The sequence below is a fragment of the Netta rufina genome (genome assembly GCF_964035555.1).
Source record: "Netta rufina genome assembly, chromosome: 1".
Classification (NCBI taxonomy): Eukaryota; Metazoa; Chordata; class Aves; order Anseriformes; family Anatidae; genus Netta; species Netta rufina.
In genome coordinates this window covers 193428233-193449688 of record NC_140123.1, presented here as the reverse complement: position 1 = coordinate 193449688, position 21456 = coordinate 193428233, and the positions used below count along the sequence as shown (strand labels likewise).

The 21456-nt window shown below is 39.2% G+C and overlaps 1 protein-coding gene across 1 annotated transcript in view; it reads right to left on the bottom strand.

Moving 5' to 3' along the window:
- Nucleotides 1–20995, bottom strand: part of ORC5 (origin recognition complex subunit 5) — a 68609-nt gene extending 47614 nt beyond the window's left edge. The window contains exons 1-9 of the mRNA XM_084294475.1: nt 20899–20995; nt 18863–19045; nt 17407–17499; nt 12556–12753; nt 8675–8749; nt 7470–7581; nt 6983–7113; nt 2472–2520; nt 2057–2147 (exon numbers count right to left, since the gene is read on the bottom strand). Coding sequence (XP_084150601.1) covers nt 2057–2147; nt 2472–2520; nt 6983–7113; nt 7470–7581; nt 8675–8749; nt 12556–12753; nt 17407–17499; nt 18863–18973 — 860 coding nt within the window. The 5' untranslated portion in view covers nt 18974–19045; nt 20899–20995. The remainder of the gene's footprint in view (nt 1–2056; nt 2148–2471; nt 2521–6982; nt 7114–7469; nt 7582–8674; nt 8750–12555; nt 12754–17406; nt 17500–18862; nt 19046–20898) is intronic.
- Nucleotides 20996–21456: the final 461 nt, after the last annotated feature.

Sequence of the window (21456 nt, the reverse complement as noted above, 5' to 3'; positions counted from 1 at the left end):
TGAAAAATAAACATATACCAAACAGGTATTTTCACTTCATGACTCTAACTAGGATATAGTAAGAGAATAATTAAAAATATCAAATCTCACCATATTGCATATATTTCAGTAATTAAAAATACATACAATAATGTTATATTAAAATTAAAACTGAGTTCAAGCTGATTATCAATTCATTCCTATCTAACTACTACCGGTAAGCAACTACCAATAACATTTTAAGTTTCAAAACAAAGCAAAATAGAATAAAAGTAAAAACGTTGATAGTTTTTTAGTCTTTTTTTTTTTTTTTTTAATTTATTTCTTAGCTTTGTTTATGCTAATGAGAACAATACTGTTATTACTTCATAATACAATTCTGAAATCTACTTTAAAAAGAAAGCAATATTTATTCTTCACTGAATAGCTTTGGTGAAATCAAAATGAACATTTTGTCAGAGAAAAGGAACTATGGGTAGTTTGGTATTTTGCTAAATAGCAAAAATTTTCACTTTAATACTTCCCTTAGAGAACAACATCATTAGAAATGTCATGATTTTAGATTACCACTTAGTTTACTGCAAACAAACAATTATTTTTTTTAAAGCACCACTGATTTTTAAAGATCTTCACAGACAGTCCCTCAGCTGAAATCCTGTCTCTGATTTACCTATCACATATTCAGGTTTATCATCCATAAACCATAAAACAGTTTATTGAGAGCTGATGTAATACCCAAATTATAATGAATGTTCAATCAAATTATCAACCCAGTATTTCATCCACTGTCTACTTCATAGGCAGAAAAAAAGTTTCATTTTCATCTTGATTCAGGTAGAGAAGAAGCTTTTAACAGTTATACTTCCATAACTTAAAACTAAAAGAAACCCCCAGAGTAATTACAGTTCTGTGGCCAGACAAACTAATATGGTTATTTTAATTCCTCAAGCATTTATAGACACACAGAAGTAAATCCTAGAACTATTGTGCAAAAAAGATGAAAGTTATAATAAAAAAAACAGTAAAGCTCAAAAATAATCAAAGAACATGGTAAAGAGGGAAAACTAGTTATTTGGAAGCAATTCATAAGCTATATCATAGTGTTATATTACATTATCGTTAGAATAGACAATCACAGAATATAAAAAGTTGGGAAGATCCTGAGCTGACTGTGTAACAAACACCAATATTGAGTACAAATACACATTTGAAGCAAACAGAATAATGCCTCATTGTGCAGCTAAGTCTAGCTCATATAGAGGAAAATCAATTTTCTTTTTGAAGGAATGATCACTTTTCCAAGACATTTAGCAAAGCCTTCTACTACTCATCCAGGTTCAGTTACAAGAATACTCCATTGCCTCAGTGACACAAAGAAATTGTGTTTGAATCAGTATAAAGAAGTCAAGCACTACTGAATCTCTCTACTTCCATGGTATAACATTAGAATCACAAGCCTGAAGCACAGAGAAGATGTTAAGTCTGAGCTAAGAGCTGCCATTTAAAAATGAACAGCGCCATCCTTTTCCTAGCACTTTGGCAAATTAAAAAGTAAACAAAGGAATCCAGAGCCAACAGAAGTTCAGCCCATTAGTAGTACTCTGACTTTTAATGCTGTCAAAAGTGATAATTCTTCTAAGAAGTAGAATTTTGCCCTTGGACAAGAAAACAAAGGTCAAAAAGTACAGCAATCATACAAACCTGTTTAATACACGAAGTTCTTACCAGTGTTCAAAATACATACCAGTAATTGTGACCGTACATTCTGGTGGTGGATTCCCATGCTTGACAGTTCTCCATCCATGACAAAACTGATCTGTTTCCATTACCATCAGTGAAAATAAAACCCACAACCCCTTTTCTACTTGTTTATTTACTATGTATTTTATCTGCTACAAATACTGTTTTACTTAAAAGCTTCCTCCTGAGAGATCTTATTTGTAACATCATGTGCCAAAAAAGAAATGAACGTTAAAGAGCAGAAGAAACACTACCCATGAAACATAATTGAGACAAAGTAAATATTTAGGGATGTATCTTGCTAAAATCAAAAACAAGAGAAACCACAGAAAGTTACCTGGATATTTCCCGGAGGTAGACTGTTTGCATTGCCTTCTTCAAATGAGGTTCAATATTTTTCCAGAGTTTGCGGGTGTCACGTTCATTTGCTGCACCAAGCAAAAATCAGCTCTGTTAAACGTCTAACACCCCTACTCTAAAATGCTGTGTTACAATTATGCACCAGCATCATGCATTTGCGTGCACCAACTGCTGGTCCTCTGTGGTTATTCTGAGATACCCTGGGACTGTTTGACAGGACTTCTGCTCTCATTTTCTCCTCTTAGCCTTGACAGAGAAATGTGTTAACTCACTGGTGCATGAGTGAGGATAAATTTTACAGGGAGAAGGAAGTTTTTACAGTACTTCCTTCTCATTTCCTTAAAACGCCACCACCAAAAACACAATTGCTCAAATTAAGGACAGAAGCTTACCTTCTCCTCTGACCACTGGTTCACAGTATTTTGAAAAATTGAGTGCTGCCTACAGAAAATAAGAAGTACAACCTATTAAGAAGGTACTATACATTTGATCTAGCTACAAGAATAAATACTGGTTTACAAAACTGATGAATTATTTTTCAGTCAATAATTACACTGTTTTAATTCCAAACATTCTACTCTAAAATGTCACAACATTCCTGTAGGTTAAATATACACAGAAGTAATCTGTCCTAGTTTACTCAGCTTGGATGACAGCAAAATCTGTTTACTGTACTCAAGGGCTATAATTTTTTTTTTTTTAAACTACTAAACATAAATGGAATAAAAAAGGTTGTGTTTTGTTTTGTTTTTTTAAACTACCTTCAACCACCCATTTTCAGATTACAGTAGTTCAGATGCAGTTCAGCATGTTCAGAAGTAAGCAATATGTACTTAAAAGAAACAAGAAGGAACGATAGATAAAATCCCTAACACATTCCATATTCAAACCAACTCTTTTTGACTAAAAAAAGATTGTGGGATCTTTGACAATGATTTAATCTAGATCTTTTTTTTAACAGTTAAGTAAATAACACACAGAATGCTGTACAATAACAATCCTCATGATTCATTCCCCTTTTGTCCTACCACATCTTATTAAATCTCTGCGGTATCATAGAGAAAACTCAAGGCATATAAATTTAACCTAATTTCTTAATGTATTATTAATCACACATAACAACATACACACTTAGGGTTTATATTAGGCACTACGGAGTCATTCCTAAGATACTTGCATTTGCCTGCCATTGTGCTCTGCAGAAAACACTTGTCATACACAAAAAGAATTTAGGGTCCAATTACACAAATCTTTTCATAACTTTAGTATTACACACAGTGCACCTGAAGCAAAGAAATTATTCTGATAAGCAGGGCTACTCAAGTGTATGTCTACAGAATACCAGAGCAGCTGAGGCTGGCAGAGCCCTCCGGAGGCCAGCTGCTCCAACCCCTGCCCAAGCAGGGCCACCCAGAGCAGGCTGCCCAGGATCACGTCCAGGCAACTTCTGAAGGGCTCCAAGGAGGAGACCCCACAGCCTCTGTGGGCAGCCTGTGCCAGTGCTCAGTCACCCACACAGAGCAGAAGTGCTCCTGGTGTTCAGGCAGCACCTCCTGTGTTCCCGTTTGTGCCAACTGCCTCTTGTCCTGGCACTGAAAATAATCATCACCCACTAACCTATGTCCTCAAGCACCACGTCCAACCTCTCCTTGAACACCCCCAGGGACGGTGACTCCACCACCTCCCTGGGCAACCCATCCCAGTGCCTGACTGCTCTTTCTGAGCAGAAATGGCTCCTCATTGCCAGCCTGAACCTCTCCTGGCACAACTCGAAGCCATTCCCTCTGGTCCTGTCACCAGTTCCCTGTGAGAAGAGGCCGACCCCCAGCTCCCTACACCTTCCTTTCAGGTGCCTGCAGAGAGCAGTAAGGTCTGCCCTGAGCCTCCAGTTCTCCAGACACAACAACCCCAGTTCCCCTCAGCTGCTCCTCACAGGACTTGTGCTCCAGGCCCTTCACCGGCTTTATAGCCCTTCTCTGGATGTGTTCCAGGGCCTCGATGCCCTTCTTGTAGTGAGGGGCCCAAAACTGAACACAGTACTTGAGGTGTGGGCTCACCAGAGCACAGTACAAGGGGACAATCATTTCCCTGGTCCTGCTGGCTACACTACTACACTACTCCTGACACAGGCCAGGATGCCATCTGGGCTTCTTGGCCACCTGGGCACACTGCAAGCTCATATTCAGGCAAGCATCAATCAGCACCCCCAGAGCCTTTTCCTCTGCACAGCTTTGAGCCCATGCAGACTTGATGGAGCCTGATTCCCCCAGCTGGTTCCATAGATGCTGTGGGATTGCATTCAAGATGAATGCTCCCTAAAATGTCTGCTGGCAGCGGTGGGATTCGAACCCACGCCCCCGAAGAGACTGGAGCCTTAATCCAGCGCCTTAGACCGCTCGGCCACGCTACCGCCCTGAGCCTGGCTCCCTCCGCTCCGCACCTTCCCTGCAGGTGTTTATGGACACTGAGGAGACCCCGCAGCCTCCTCTGCTGCAGGCTGAGCAGCCCCAGCCCCCTCAGCCTCCCTCACAGGAAAAGGAACTCCAGTCCCTTCATTTTCATGGCCCTTGGTTAGACTTCTCTCCAGCAGTTTCATGTCTCTCTAGTACTGGGGAGCCCAGAACTGGATGCAGCATTCTGGATGAGACCTCACCAACACTGACTAGAGGGAAATGATCACGCTTCTCAATCCACTGCCAATACTGAGCGGGAACATGGGGTTGTTCCTTCTCAGGTGCAAGACTCTGCACTTCTCCTTGCTGAATTTTGTGAAGTTCCTGCCAGTCCTTTTCTCCAGCCTACCCAGGTCCCTCTGCAGCACAACCCTCTGGTGAAATCAGCCAGTCCTCCCAATTCTGTGTCATCTGCAAACTTGCTGATGGTAACCTCTGCCCCATCATCTTGACCATTAATGAAGATGTAAGACAGGGCTGGACCCTGTACTGACTCCTGGGTGCCTCTAGATTTTGCACCACCTATTCCCACTCTTTAAGCCCAAGTCACTCTGCCGGTTTTTGATCCACCTCGCTGTCTGCTCATCCAGGCAATACATCCCACAGCTTGTCAATGAGGGTCTCATGGGGGACAGTACGAAAGGCCTTACTGTAGCCTGGGAAAACAGTATGACAATTGGACTTCCCCTTGGTGAATCCATGCTGCTACTCCTGAGGAGAAAAAGCTTCCTGCGCCGCCCGGGAATTGAACCCGGGTCGCAAGAATGGGAGTCTTGCATGATACCACTACACCAGCGGCGCTGTTGCTGGCCCTGACAGAGCCATGTCTGTACTCAAAGAGACACAAACTGAAGCTAATCTCACCTAATTATAAAGCCTGTGTACTTAATACATACGTTCAGCTGAAGTTTAGACATGTTTCCTGTTGGAAATGCAGGCAGAACGTTCAGATCATCTCATTGGCACAACTCATTCATTGGTCATAAAACCGTACAGTTGGCAGTGGTTAAAAATTTCATCACATTCTCCCCACAAGAAAAATTTAATTGGACTTATATAATTACATTATAAGTGCATAATTACATAAGTACTTTGTTTTATATAATTATGTAAGTATGTTGTATTTATATTTATTTAAACAATCACCTGAGCTAATACCTGGCATTGCTATTCAACTTTTCCTATGCAAAGGTCACCAAAGTGTGTGTTTAATTTTTTTTTTTTAAACTGTTTGCTATCACTTTCTTCAATTGGTATCTGCCTAAAACTCCTTTCACCAAGTATCTTCAACGCAATTTTGTTCCCTCAGACATTGTTTTGCAAAAACATTTGACTTATCTATTTTTAATTCCAACAGAACAATGATGAAAATATTCCTGCTAATCCTAACTTCTCTAGACCTTTATCCAAATTAATATGCTAAGTTTCTCTAAAATCATGTAACAGCTCTGGCTTGTTGCTGCTCTGACTCAGCAGCTTGGGTACCTTGAAATCCTCTGTAGGAAGCAAATCAAGGGGAAATTTTATGCTACTAAATAATAAAGTAAATTGTTTCAAATTTCAAGTTAAATTTCCCATAATGTTGAAGTATAAAGAATGTTGGGTGATATGTTATGTTTAATAAACATAAGAAACCATAAAGCTTGTGGTTGGACGTGTAATGGTTATCTAAAACCATTTACTTGAAGTTATTCCTTCACGTATTGAAAGCAGCTGTCTGCTGTTCTACTGAATACACTGAATAGTCCAGGAAACAAATGCAGGAGTCTATTAGGTGTTACAGAAGTCCATAAAAGCAAGCAGACGGCAGTGTGCAAAGTACAAATCCACATAACGATGTATAAAAAGAATCTGAAGAGTAAAAAAAAAAAAAAAAAAAAAAAAGTACAGCGAGGGCTACTGTTGCTTGAAAGAGTAAAATCGTAACTATTACTAAACAGCACCCTACTAACAGAGTCTGTAATGGAGCTGCTCTTCAAAAACTGCTGCGGTGGCAACAATTGCTTCTGCTACACTTACAGGAGCCATAAAGAGTTTTATCAGATTTATCCTCTTATCCCAATAGGTGAAAATATTTATTCTAGTCCTCTCAGTCTCTGATATTGTGGAATGGCTTGAGTAAAAAAAGGAAAAAAAGGAAAAAAAAAAAAACAAAACAACAACAAAAAACCCACACACCAAGAGAATTTCCAAGCTGAGTGAATCATATACAGACCGATATCCCCTTAGTGCAGCTTTTGTTGCCTCCCTGACTGGAACACTATGTAGCTCAGGAAACCCTTTACAGCCACCAGAACAATTGCAACCTTTGTCATGGATCTTCAGAAAAACTGAATTTTGAGCTAACACATTTTCTCTTTGTCCATATTCAATAATAAATCTAGACTTTTCATAGCTTATGTGGAAAACCAACAACAAAAAAAAAAAAACTTAAAAGGATCTCATCTCACCAGATGCTGAAGTTCTTTCAGGTCCCTACAGACCATGTAGAAGACACCAAGCAGAATATTGATATATGCAGCATAGAAATCCGCAGAATATTCAGGGGGATGATTCTGACACAAGATCTTCTGCAGGTGTCCTGTTTAAACATAAGTAAGTTTTGCTTATCTAAAACTAACTTAATAAACTGAACGCATTTGACAAGTGGAAAAATAATTTAAGAAAACAAATCACAAAAAAAAAATCACACTGATGCAAAGAACTAGAAAGTATAAATGGAACCAAAATGTTATTTTCAGATGTTTTGGCAAGAGAAGAAAGATGAGTGTTTTAGACTTTGTGTGAATACAGATTTCTACATCCCAGCAGCTATTACTTATTTCAGATTCTGTAAAAGGCATAATGGTAAACATGGCAGAACACACATTTGCATGTTTTCTCTTTTAAATCATGTATTATTCAATCTCCAGAAAGCAAATTAAAGAATTAGATTACCTATGCTGTAATCAGGAAAATACAAGGTGAATGGCTCGAAGCATCCAGTATTGGGACGGAACAGTTCCCATACTATTTCACTGAGCAAGACAACTGTCACATTTCTGGCAGTCTACAAGAAGGAAAATAAAAAGTATAACAGATGAGCAGAAGGAAACATAGATGTTATAACACCAATGAGAAAAATGACTATTGGGCTCCTCCTCAAAAAAATCACCAGTGAAATTCCTCGTCTCCCAAGCATTAAACTAAGCAATGCAGTAGATTTCCCCCTGTGACGTTCATTCCTCTGCAACATCAGCTGCACAACAGTGTTACAGCACCTCAGAATCCAGAATTTAAACCACTGGAACCTCAGCATAGAGGAAAGCTGACAAATTTATTTGTATACTACTTCTGAACTTGAGGGGGCTGCTTTAGCATATTTAAGTCTCAGACAGACGTTACTGCTTCAAGGGCAGCAAACTCCACAACATGGACACAACAGACAAAAAGAGACAGGAAAATGCATCTGCTGCCAGGATTAAGAGCACAGCTGTGAATCAGTCTTCATTCACTAAATAGTGATATCAGTGTCACCATGAAATTACTGACTACCACACACAAGTCCTGAGGTACAAAAAGTAATTTCCTCTATTTAGTTGTTCAGACATTTCAAAGTGCCACCATCTTCTGGTTTTGTTTTCCGTGTATTTTCAGAGAACAAACCATTTTTACTTCTTCCAAGGCATAAGCCTACACACTTCAGAAGTGAGAGTGGACAAGACAGTGTTTAACTCCAAAGCAGGAACATACTGTGGTGGAACTACAGCAGAAGTGTAGAAAAATTTCACATTCTTCTTGAAAATATTCTAGAAAAGACAGATGCATATCTGACCATCAGCCTCAAAAAAAAAAAAAAATCTATAAACAATCAGATGTGCTAAAAGAAGATATTATTAAACAGAACTAAAAAAGTATTTTAAAGAAAAAGAGGAATGTAAGAAAAACACATCAACGTTTAATTTCTGTGTTTGTTTGTTGTTGTTTTTTTTTCTGGTTTTGACCGCTGCCAGTTACTTACTTTCCAGAAAAATAATAATTAAAAAAAGCAACTTCTCATCTAAAGAATTACCTTTCATGGTAAGTGAGCCTGAACAGATATCTCATATTCAGTTACTTTCAGTGTGCAGGAAACACGCTATTTTTTTTCCTCAGATACTTACCAATTCTTGAAGCCTAAGAAATGCTGGCAAGACATTTGCTTCCATTTCCCTCAGCTGCTCTGCTCGATCCAGTACCTTTTAACAAAATAATGATATAGATAATGTTAACTAGCATTCTTATGTGGACCTGAAACAAATTCGTAGCTGCTGTAGACACATCTCACAGATAGCTCTCAGAATAGGAAACTATCTTTGCAGCAAGATACCTTAAATAAGCAACATCAGAGAGATTATTGCTTCTGAGGTACTTCCTAAAAGTCGAAGCAGCTCTGATATCCAAAACCAAAAGAATACAATCCTCAGAAAAGCTAAATTCTTACTGCCCTATTGCAGTAAGGATTAAAAGAAAATACATCAGTCAAGAATCTTAATGAGAAAACTGTAATATCATTTACAACCACTGAAATAATATCATTTACAACCACTGAAACCTAAATTTGGTCCAAAATTATTATTCTATTAAAAGTTATTACTGTAACACTAAATCAACTTGCCTACAGTAGGAAAGCTGTCTTTTCCCCTCTATGAAATTATGTCTCAGAAATACAAGGCACAACTTAATATCTTCAAACAATTAGCTGCCACCTGTAATTCACACAACTGGATTTTGAGAGAAATTTCTTGCCATAGTTTGCAGCCCTGAAGTTTACAGACTTTATTGTATTTTATGCAAGCTTTGTGTAGTATTAACGGATCTATTGCATACATCTAGCTTACACAAGGAACACCAAACTGAACATTCAAGCCTACAGGAAAAAATCTGGAGCACAGAAACATTAATGTCAAACCTTTGACCAAACAAAAACAAGCAAGCAAACCAAAAAAAAAAAAAAAAAAAAATCATTATTCCCAGTACACTTAGAATCTTGACAGGAATGAAAAAAGTAAGAGAAACATTTCTTTGTATGTCATTGTATTTTATTTACTGCATACAATATAAATCTAAATTTTGAACTTCATTACTTTTTTTGACTTACTGCTGTTGAAAGACAAAGTATAGGTCCCTAGAAAATTATATGCCTATCCTCTTACCACACCAAAATATTAAGACATCTATCATTTCTGTTCTTCACAGTACGAAAAATAACTTGGTGGACAACCAAGGAAAATATTATGAAAAGGATATTTCAAAAGCATACTAAACAGAAAAAAAGAAAGTATTATCTCTGAGATAACAGTTCAAGTGTCTTGGTATTTACTTAAAACTGCATAAAATATGTAGTTTAATAATGACATTTGTGTTTGGTTCATGTAACAGTCACCTTCAGATAGAATCACAGAATTATTCAGGTTTGGAAAGCCCTCCCAGATCACCTAGGACAACCACCCCCTACCACCAATGCCACCACTAACCCATGTCCCCAAGCACCACGTCCAACCTCTCCTTGAACACCCCCAGGGACGGTGACTCCACCACCTCCCTGGGCAACCCGTCCCAGTGCCTGACTGCTCTTTCTGAGCAGAAATGGCTCCTCATTGCCAGCCTGAACCTCCCCTGGCACAACTCGAGGCCATTCCCTCTGGTCCTGCCACCAGTTCCCTGTGAGAAGAGGCTGACCCCCAGCTCCCCACACCTTCCTTTCAGGTAGTTGTAGAGAACAGCGAGGTCTGCCCTGAGCCTCCAGTTCTCCAGACACAGTTCTCCAGACCCAGTGCCCTCAGCTGCTCCTCATAGGACTTGTGCTCCAGGCCCTTTATCAGCTTTGCAGCCCTTCTCTGGGGACACGTTCCAGGGCCTCCATCCATGCTCTTCTTGTAGCGAGGGGCCCAAAGCTGAACACAGCACTCCAGGTGCAGCCTCACCAGAGCAGTCACCTCCTTGCTCATGCCAACCACACTATTCCTGATCTTGCCCACACTGCCGGCTCATAATCAGGCAAGCATCGCTCAGCACCCCCAGAGCCTTTTCCTCTGCACAGCTTTGAGCCCATGCAGACTTGATGGAGCCTGATTCCCCCAGCTGGTTCCATAGATGCTGTGGGATTGCATTCAAGATGAATGCTCCCTAAAATGTCTGCTGGCAGCGGTGGGATTCGAACCCACGCCCCCGAAGAGACTGGAGCCTTAATCCAGCGCCTTAGACCGCTCGGCCACGCTACCGCCCTGAGCCTGGCTCCCTCCGCTCCGCACCTTCCCTGCAGGTGTTTATGGACACTGAGGAGACCCCGCAGCCTCCTCTGCTGCAGGCTGAGCAGCCCCAGATCCCTCAGCTTCCCTCACAGGAGAAGTGCTCCAGTCCCTTTATCATCTTCTGTTTTATGCTACTGACCATGTTTACCCTGAATTGTTTGAAAATTGTGTCTACATATTTTTATTAAGAAAATATTGATTATAAAGATCTAGTAACATGCACTTAGCGTACACCAGGCTTTAGGGTCTTAACTTAAGTAGATCTTACTTTTAAGTGGGAAAGAAAGTTGAGTTTGTATTTACAGCATATAAAATATACATGACACTGGATTGTGCAATGTGTCAAGTGGTTCAAAGGAACAGTCTACACACAGACGTATAAATCTGCACCCACCTTATTATTTCGTTTTACCTTAATGTGATGCTTAACCTATTTTTGTTTTAAAAGTACCTTGTACAACCAACTGCTAAGTAACGTTAAAAATAGCAGCTTCTTACTTCTGTAAAGTGCTAAATATTGTAGATGTACAAATGAATAAAAGTTTTATCTGCTCCAATTTTTCAGGTAGGTAGAATGAGTAAATTAATTTTTCCAACTAATCACAAAAATTCAGCACCCATGCTCGGGTTAGGAGAAACATTTAGAATCCTTCGCTTGAGAGTAAACATTTATCTTCATTTACTCTGAATTCATTTGGCCGAGATATTACATTATTTAGTACCAAAATGAAACAGAATAAATTAGTTTTGCCAGTTTATGTTACCAGCATGCTGGTCTTCCATCAGTCTCAATTTAAAGCACTTTAACATAAATCCAGGTGACACAGGTTAATATATACAAATCAATTTCTTCCATTCCTGTCTGTTCCCATGCAGAACAGAACTGAAATACTAATTTAATACTTAATTATTCTGATTCAGCAACTATCTACCTGATACAATTGAACCTTTCAAGATATTGAATGCTTTGCTTTCTACAACCATCTTTCAAGAACTTTCTAAGCGACGCTCATTTTAATACAACACTTGAAGCATTCTTTACTGATGGAGAACAGTTTTCTTAATTCATATATTCACTTAAAAAGTTTAAAAAATAAATGTTATTATATAATGTATTTTGTGAAATTCCTTCTACTCAAATTTCCTTCTACTCATTTTAGTGCTAAATTTTGTTCTCATAGAATTGTTGAAGGATGCTAATACCACTTTTGTGGCTGTACATTAAATTGAATTATCTGTGAATAGCTTATTATATTTTGAAAGTATGGGTTCATTTTTTTTTTCCACTTGTCAAAGAGTAAATTTTACTAACTTCACGAGCTGTAGGCAACAATGAGATAGTACTGTTTTCCCTAAATATAGCTACTAAGTTAAAGAACATCATACTAGGTATTTTAAATGGAAATATAAACATATTTAGACAGGCCTTATTAAATATGTTTATTTAAATATAAGGTCTGTTTAAATATGCTTATTACAAACTGAAATTAACTATATAGTATAATTTATGGTCATTACTAGTTATACACAGTTTGCGTATAAAAAAACTAAATCCAGGAAGAATACAGACCCTCATCTGGCTCATCTAGAGCCAGCAAACCAACTGAAAAAAAATCTACAGTATCAACAGATTCTCAGCAAAATCCATGAAGGAATTCTGTGAAAACGGATCTAATACATATAAATGATTGACAGTTAGTCACACCCTCACAGCTGAAATGAAACCTGCACACTAAAATTAAATTACTTACAATATAGAACGTTTCATCTTGAAGATCTTGACTGACGATGGCTTGCTTAAACAGACGCACGAAGTCATTGAAAGTATCACAAGGCACATGAGCAGCTTCTTTTGTTTCAGAAGAACGGTTTTGCAACTGGATAAGAATTTCTTCTAAGAGAAGCCGTGAAGTAAAGTGTTCCACACAGTTCACAAACACATGAGGAAGCTGAAGAGAACAGAAAATACACAATTTTACTGCTATACCGTATTTATACTGAAAAAGCACTATAAATACTAGAAAATCAACTTTTCCTTCCAGATGAGACACTGAAAGGAACCAGACCCTGCCAACAGAATACAGAGCATAAAACAAAACCCTGCCAAACAAGAATGATTACTTATATATCTAGTCAAAATGTTACATACCACAAAGTGAAGAGAACTGACAAGTCCTCTTATGAAACACGTAGTTTATCTTCTAATTGTGTTTAAAAAATTCGCTTTTGAGAGCAATACACGGAAAGAAAGCCAAATAGCATTTTGATCAAAGAAAAGCTGAACTACCATAACACATTACAATCTCATAAAATAATCAATTACAAATTACAGTGTCTGGATAACACGAATTTCTCAAACATATTACAAAGAAAACGATCCAGGAGCATGCAGTTCAAAATCGCTCTGAAAGTTTTTGGCATTCATTCCATATAAATGACCCCAAGATGAAGTGTAAGCTTCTATATCAGGCACGTGATCAGCCTGCTAGTGCAGAACATTTTCAGAAAACCACATCTTTTCAGAGCAAAGAGCATGTGAAAATACAGAGTATGACATACATTTCAAAAAACGTATTTGTAAGCACCAATTCCGTAATATTGAAAACTTACAGTCATTCGTCTAGAAACAGAAGATGCTAAGGACTGCAAAATAGCACAGCCCTACAGAAAAGGATTTGGGGGTTTTGGTCAATGGCAAGCTGAATATAAGCCAGCAGTGTCCCCTGGGAGCCAGAAGGGCTGACTGTACCCTGGAGTGAATCAGGCACAGTATTGCTAGCTGGTCAAGAGAAGGGATTGTCCCACTCTGTGCCACACTGGTACAGCCTCACCTTAAGTACTATGTGCAGGTTTGAGTGCCAGAGTATAAAACTATTAGAGAGTGTCCAAAGGAGGGCTACAAAGATGATGGAGGGCCTAGAGGGGAAGATATAAGAGGAGTGGCTGAGGTTCCTTGGTTTGCTCAGCCCAGAGCAGAGCAGGCTGAGGGGAGGCCTCATGGCGGCCTGCAGCTCCCTCACGAGGGGAGCAGAGGGGCAGGCGCTGAGCTCTGCTCTCTGGGGACAGCGACAGGACCCGAGGGAACGGCATGGAGCTGGGACAGGGGAGGGTCAGGCTGGGGGTTAGGGAAAGGGTCTGCACCCAGAGGGTGGTCGGGCACTGGGACAGGCTCCCCATGGCAGTGGGCACAGCACCGAGCTGCTGGAGTTCAAGCAGTGTTTGAACAGCGCTCTCAGACACAGGGTCTGATTTTGGGGTGGTTCTGCGTGGAGCCAGGGGTCGGACTCCATGATCCTTGCAGGCCCCTTCCAAGTCCAATATTCTATGATTCTAACAGTAGTAGCATTCAAGCCTATATAAGGAAAACTGGCAATGTTCTAGCAACAAATGTTTAGAAAATAGATAATTTTACAGTTTCATACTCTTCAGTAAAGCATATGCTGTTTTTACACTGAACATTAAAACCTCTGGGAAGCATTAGTCACTGATATATATACGCATTATTTGCGAAATTAAACTCCTAGCACTGGTGTGTGTGTATGAAGACTATTTTTATATTATATATATATATATAAGTACTTTGTTCCAGACTTTCTGCTTAAAGTACAATATATGGTATATGATTCAACTGATGTGGGAAAGTAAGAGTATGTGCTGGCAAGCCACTCAAACAACATATAAATAGCATTCTTACAATTTCTATCGCTATTAAAAGAAAGGGGCTATGTCACTACAATCACTTACTCAAAATGCTGCACCTCCATAGCAGAAGGAAAGCCTTCAGCACCAGAAAAGCCTTCACCAGATACTTATACTTGGCAACAAGTTCTGTAGAATGAGTTGCTGCTTAAATCCTACTCCTTCCAGTACCTGGCTCTCTGCTTACGTTGCAACTGGCTGACACAGCATTAGAAACTACACAAAAGAAGATCATGGCCATTGTCTCCCACTTTTCTGTGTAGAAAAATTCTCTACAGAGTTTTTGATGACAGAGACAAGACCACTGTGTTTTGCAGACAAAAAAAACAAAACAGCCCTGCAGGTCTGTGATGTGTATACACTCCAAACAAGCCTATCTGTTCTCATGACTATGAGAACAGATAAGAAATTTATGAACTCAGATATAGTTTGGACATGAGGTCACTGGATTTAAATCCCTGAAGAACTTGACTGATAAAAGCATAGGTGCTAATAGGATTAGGAAATTTCTGTGATAACACCCTTCAACATGGGAGGACTTTGAAACTTGGTTTAGGAAAGATTAGAAGAACAAGTAAAGCTACATATATACACATGCTAAAAGAAAAAGAAAGGTCACAGAAGTGGCAAGGACCAAGTACTTCGAATACTGACAGCACTGACCAGATAGGGACTGAAGTGGACTTAAGGCCATACCTCTCTACATGATTCAAGACAAGTATTTTTGTGAGAAGCACACATTCAGCCACAATGACCCACTGCTACGTAGTTCAGATCCTCAGTGATAACAGTGCATACAATGCTTAAAGGACAGGTTTCTCTGCCTACAGACCTTGCAACTGAAATAAGTCCATTCCTGACAAAGTTATTCTGGTTAGTAACACACAGGAACTGTATGAGAAAGTTATGTTTTTGCAATAGAAGGTGTTTTTGCAGTGTAAAATTCCACTAACCTTGTATATTCAAAACTGATTGTGCAGGCATGACAGTGGCCTAGCAGTGGGGAGTACATTAAGAAGATAAGGGGAAGGTCCCACTGTCCCAAAATAAGGAGGAGAGCTAAGAAAAACAGGATGTGCAGTACAAAATCAGTAAAAACAGAAGTCACGGGCCCTCTAGTCACAAGAGAAGGAGGGAAAATGTATTTTATACATCATAACAAATATACTGTTTGGATTTTGGACACACTTAAGCCAAAGGTCTTAAGTCCCAGACCATTTAAGCACATTACTAATACAATAAAAAACATAACTATGAAATGGGTACATCTACACAAAAAAGGAGAAAAATAAGTCTACAGGATAGACAAAAAATTAATGTTAAAAAGTTAAATTCAAAGTTCATAGATTTAATACAAAAAATTATTTAGATGTTCTTTTTAAATCAGTTTGAAAAATGTGCATATATTTATTTTCTGTGATCATCTGTATGGCATGAACTGACTTAAAATCAAGATGATTTTACTTCTACTGAAAGCAGGAATCTTTGATGTTTATTTTGTTTCACATTTATATTCTTCTTATCCCAAAAAATCCTTGATTCCAATTAGTTGATACAATTCACTTGTTGCTAACCATCTAGCTACAACACTATCTACAAATATTTGTTCAAGGCATTCAATAGCTCAAAAATTTTGAAAAAAAATCTAAACTGATTTTATTACATTACCAACAGCAAGTGGCATACTGTTTAAATGGGATTTTTAACATATGATGCACATCAAGCTGTGTTTGGATGATCTAGAAAAAAATGAAAATTTCATGTTTTCAAGAAGGCTCTGAAAATATAATAAAAATGGTTTTCAGTACATTTTTTCCATTTAGAACCGATTCATTATGCAAAAGAATAACCAATTATTGTTTGAACTAAAACAACTCAACCCATGCAACACTGCTTCAAGATCTTAGATCTTGAGTGTTAAACTTTCAAAATAAAAAAAGATTTTCCTGTGTCTACAAGTGCACTGACTGGAACCAACTGAACACGTTACAATGAATACAACGTTCTCCTTGAATCTGCAGAAGTATCAAAACAAGTGGCAGTAGCCTTGTATCCAGACAGTGATTTTCATCATTTCACTGACTCACTTTTTTGTGGGCAGTTTTGTTTGTTTTTAATTTTTCAGCAAACACATTGCCTGCATGTTTGCTTAGAATGCTTTCAATGACTTCCCTAAATTCAAGCTTTTAGGATTATATTTAAGGAGATTATATACACCCAACTGAATATAATTGAAATTAGTTTGTTAATAAAATAAATACATAAATAAAATTCCACTTTGGTAAACTCTCCTCACTGTCACTCATCTTCTCTCACAACAGCTCCTGCATTTGGCCCCTATAATTTTAAGCTAGTAACAAGCTAAGCGTGTTAAGATTTCCTTTACTCTGTATAGATCTTTGCAATACATGTTAAACATCACTGGGACATTTGTATCACCAAAATTCCATTTGTGAAACTTTCATAGTTGTTTTTTTCCCCCCCCACATCCAAATAAAATTATTTTAAAGGAGAATTACAGGAGAAAAAGGTACACTACGGGTGACTTTCAGATTGAACTGAAACAATCGTAAAAGTACTCGCTTATCATTGGAGGCTAAGTCCCTTTCAGTGAGCTGAACAAAGTTGGGCTGCTTTTTTCTTTTTAATTTTTTTCCTGAGAAAAGTTACAATGGCATATATTATATCTTATCACGTACTATTTCATATTATCCTAAGCGTACTAGTGAGCAAAAAGTATGATGTGTTCACTACACATTAATTAGAGGAAAAGGATCAAAAAGGCAGAAATGGCTGAGGAAACAAACTATTCTGGCAAAGCAGAAACTCGCCTGAGGGAATATATTTTTATCACCCCTTCATTACACAGTTCTAAATTCAGTATTGATTGCTAACAAACTTACCTGTAATGTGTTTAGAAGAGTTTGCATCACGTAGGTCTTTCCACTGGATGTATGTCCGTAGATAAAGATGGATGGAAAACTCAACTGCTGACGCTAGGTGGGAGGAAGGAGGAAGGGAACAACAACAAAAAAAATCAGTAAAGTTATTGCTGTTTCAATACTTCTTCTATTTTGTTCAACAGATAGAGGATTTATCAATAAAGTTTTCCTCCAAAAGAAAAGTTACCTTTAAAGTCAAGACATTAAATATAAAACATGCCAAATAAGATGAAACACAAAATTTGATCACATTGATACTGTGACCATTGAAATGTTGGGAAAATAAGACCCAAGAATCAAGTGAAGCTCAATGAAGTTTCAATGAAACACATGAAGCTACCAGTGAAACTGCTATAACGTGAGGAGCGTTTTTCATTAAAAAAAAAAAATAATAAAGTCTCAATAAATAACAAAAACAGTTGGCTCTTAATTCAAATCAGTTATCTAACAATCCAAATCCTGGCAAGGGCAAATTGGTAAATTTTTCAATGTTCTAACTTCTACAAATGCTACAAAGATGCTTTTCTTTTCATCAGTACTATATAGAAAAGAATTAAATGGGCTGAGGAGATGGTAAAGAAGTTTGCTTTTCCGTCGTGAAGAAATATTTGATATAATATCACTATTTAATTAATGATACTGATGCAGTGCATTCCATATTTTTTTCCTACAATACAAGGACATTAACCTATTATTTTTTTATTTCGTTCCGAACAAGCATTTATTCTTGTGCTGTCATTTTTAAGAATCTTGTACACCAACTTAAAAACTGAAAACAAAAATAAATTTGACAAACATTATTTATGAGTAACAATGATAATCAATTATCCCAAGATGACTGCATTCTTGTGCAAGATATGAGGATAACCTGACCTGCATATTTAAGAAGAATTTAAGAATTTTTTTAGGCTTGTTGCAACTACATTTGTAATAAATATAGCATTTAAGTTTTACATACTTATTATCTATAATTAAAGGTAGAAGCAGATATTAATTTCCATTTTGTTAAAGGAATGTAAATTAAATCAACTGCTTTTAAGTTTGCAGATAAAAACCTCCATTACTTTCTTACCACAGCTTTGCCAACCAGCAGCAGAACCAGTGAAAAACCCAGTGATTTCAAAACCTTACAGCCTGCAACAGAACTACCAACTACATCAATTTCAGGTACCTAGAGCTCATACACACAATAGACTTACAGGTAAAAAACAAACGGAATTTCTACAGTGCCACTGAAAAAAAAAAAAAAGTACCCAGAACTTATTAGAATCTATCTTCCAAACACTGATGCTAAAGATGGGTAACAAAAAAATAAATAAAGAAGTGACATCACAAAAGCTTCCACAACTTCTACTGCTCCCTCTGAGATAATAAAACATCTTTGTTCTACTCAAACATACAGTATAGAAAGCACTACCTCTCCAAATATGGACAGCAACATGGACACTTGGGATTCTCGACAAGGCACCAAACTTTCCAAGTGAAGCAGTGTAGCTGCTGGATACGCTGAATGTTCGAGATTAGGCATTTTGATGTTCCTGCAGTTAGCCACCTAAACATTCACGTCCCTCTCGAGGTGTGGAGACCAGAAGCAAGCAATCTGGAAAACAAAGATTTTAATTATCATCTCTTGTCGTATACATAAAGAAGCGGCAGCAAGAATTGATGTAAAATCTAAAGAGACTTTCTAGCTTGGGATAATGGCATTATTAAGCTAGAGTTAAAGACCACAGCAAAATAGGCCTTTACTACATAAGGCATTACACAGATGTTTTCACACCAGGCAGAATTCAAAAACCAAAATAAACAGAGAAAGGTATATAGTGTATCTGCAAATGAATATGCCAAAGAATAGTCACAGTTCAGTTGACTGGAGAAACATGTATTTTGGTCTGCTTTTATATACATTTAGAAGTAGCAAGGGAATAACATAGGGAAAGCAGATTAGTCACAGATCATCACCTCCCTGGACAACCAATAAATTAGGATTTACATGTAGCAGCAAACAGGTGGGGCATAAGGAAAGATGAGGAAGACAAAATAGTTCTTTGAATGTTAATACGACGGCATAAAAACCCAAGCTTAAAGCAGCAGAGTCATATGAAGAAAATGAAGTCCAGAAATACAGCTGAAAAAAATAGTAGGAGCCCAATTACCAGACCAGTTAGGTAAAGCTGCAACATTAAATTACAGTAAAATTTTAGACTAGGACTATTCATGAAAGACTAAAGGTTCATCAGGTTTAGGTTGGAAGGGACATTAAGGATCATCTAGTTCCATCCCCCTCCTGCCATGGGCAGGGACACCTCCCACCAGCCCAGGCTGCCCAAAGCCCCATCCAGCCTGGCCTTGAACACTTCCAGGGATGGGGCATCCACAGCTTCTCTGGGCAGCCTGTGCCAGGGCCTGACCATGGTTTGATTGTCCACTCACTGGAAAGGCTGGATTTTTGTTACAAAACACAGAGAAACACCTCAGTTAAAGATAAAACTTTGCGTCAACTTTCTAAAATTGAGATAAAGATGGTACATATATTGTAGAGAGAGAACTGAAACAACCTCAAGAGCTGGAATCTGACTTGTCAAACCTAACACAGCCAAAAAGTAAATTTGGAAGTTTTGGTAGTGCAATAGATACCTCATCAGCAGACAAGTGTATCTGTAAGTTATCAAGACAGTAAATAAAGCACTCCACAGTATTTATAAATATGCTTTGCTGGGCATAAATATAATGCCACATAAGAAATCATTAGGTTTGCAGAAGGAGATTAGAAATATTATGGGAAACAGTACCTATTCAAGTATCTTCAAAAACATAATGATTTTTTTCTTAAACTGGATACCTTACAGTTTCTCTCTGTAAATTAACTACAAATAATTATCAAGGAAGGAAGAAAAATATCCAGACAGCCTCCGAAACAGGGGACAAGCAAAGTCAGAAAGTTTCAGAAACTGTTGAAAGTCTCACGTGGATTTCAGGACAGCTCTCTTCTCCACTGGCTGCGCTCTCTAAGGCTTGGCACAGTTCCCTGAGCGCACGGAAATGCACATTAGCTGTCTCAGCCCCTCTATCCTGCTGCATAACTGTAGTCCAGAGGAGCAGGGATCTCCTGCTAACCTGCCAGCCCCGTGAAGATGTTTTGCAGCCAGGCTAACCTCCACCAAACACATTTAAGCTGCTGAATGACAAACTTAGATCACCACTGACTGCATGCGGGTGTCTTGTTCTCCAGCAGGATACCGTCCTAGAAAAAGGGTGCTTAGGGCGATATTTTCGAGAAACAATTACTTTTGATTAAGCAGCAACCTTGGCACAAGGATAAACGGCCTAGCAGCAGCCCAGGGTGGAATCAGGGTGCTCCTGAGCAGGGCTGGGAGGCAGTTAGGAGGTAATTACGGGGCTGTGTGGAGGCCAGACTCGGAGCAGCCCCTACTTACTCCCCCGGCAGCGCACCTCGGGCACAAGCCAGGCGCCGCGGCTGGATCCGACGCCTCAGGAGGACGCCCCTCAGCTCCCCGCCGCTGGACCACCAACACCCGGCACGGCTCCCGGCGCTTTATCGCGGAACAAAGGAGAAAGCCGTGAGGAGACTCGCAGCGCCCGACTTCCTCTCAGGCTCCGCGCTCCCCCTAAGGGGACACCGCCTGGGCTCAGGGGGGCTCAGGAGCCCCTCACCTCACGCCGCCTCCTCACAGCCCGGCTGCAGCCCCCTCTCCTCAGCCCGCCCCGCCGCCCGCCAGCTCCCGCCGTCACCTGCCGCCCATGCGCGCCGCGCCGCCGGCGCATGCGCAGTAGCGGAGTGAGGCTGGCCGCCCTCAGCGCGGGACTGGCAGAAGGGGGAAAGGGCGGGAAGGAGGAGGGATGGGGCTGGGGAGTGAAGGGTGAGGGAAGGCAGGGCTCTGTCTGTGTGGGGTGTGAGGGGCTGCTTCCTGAGTTGTATCCGCCTCTCTTTCTGACAAACAAATCGCTGTTAGCACAGAATCACGGAATTGTCTAGGTTGGAAGAGACCT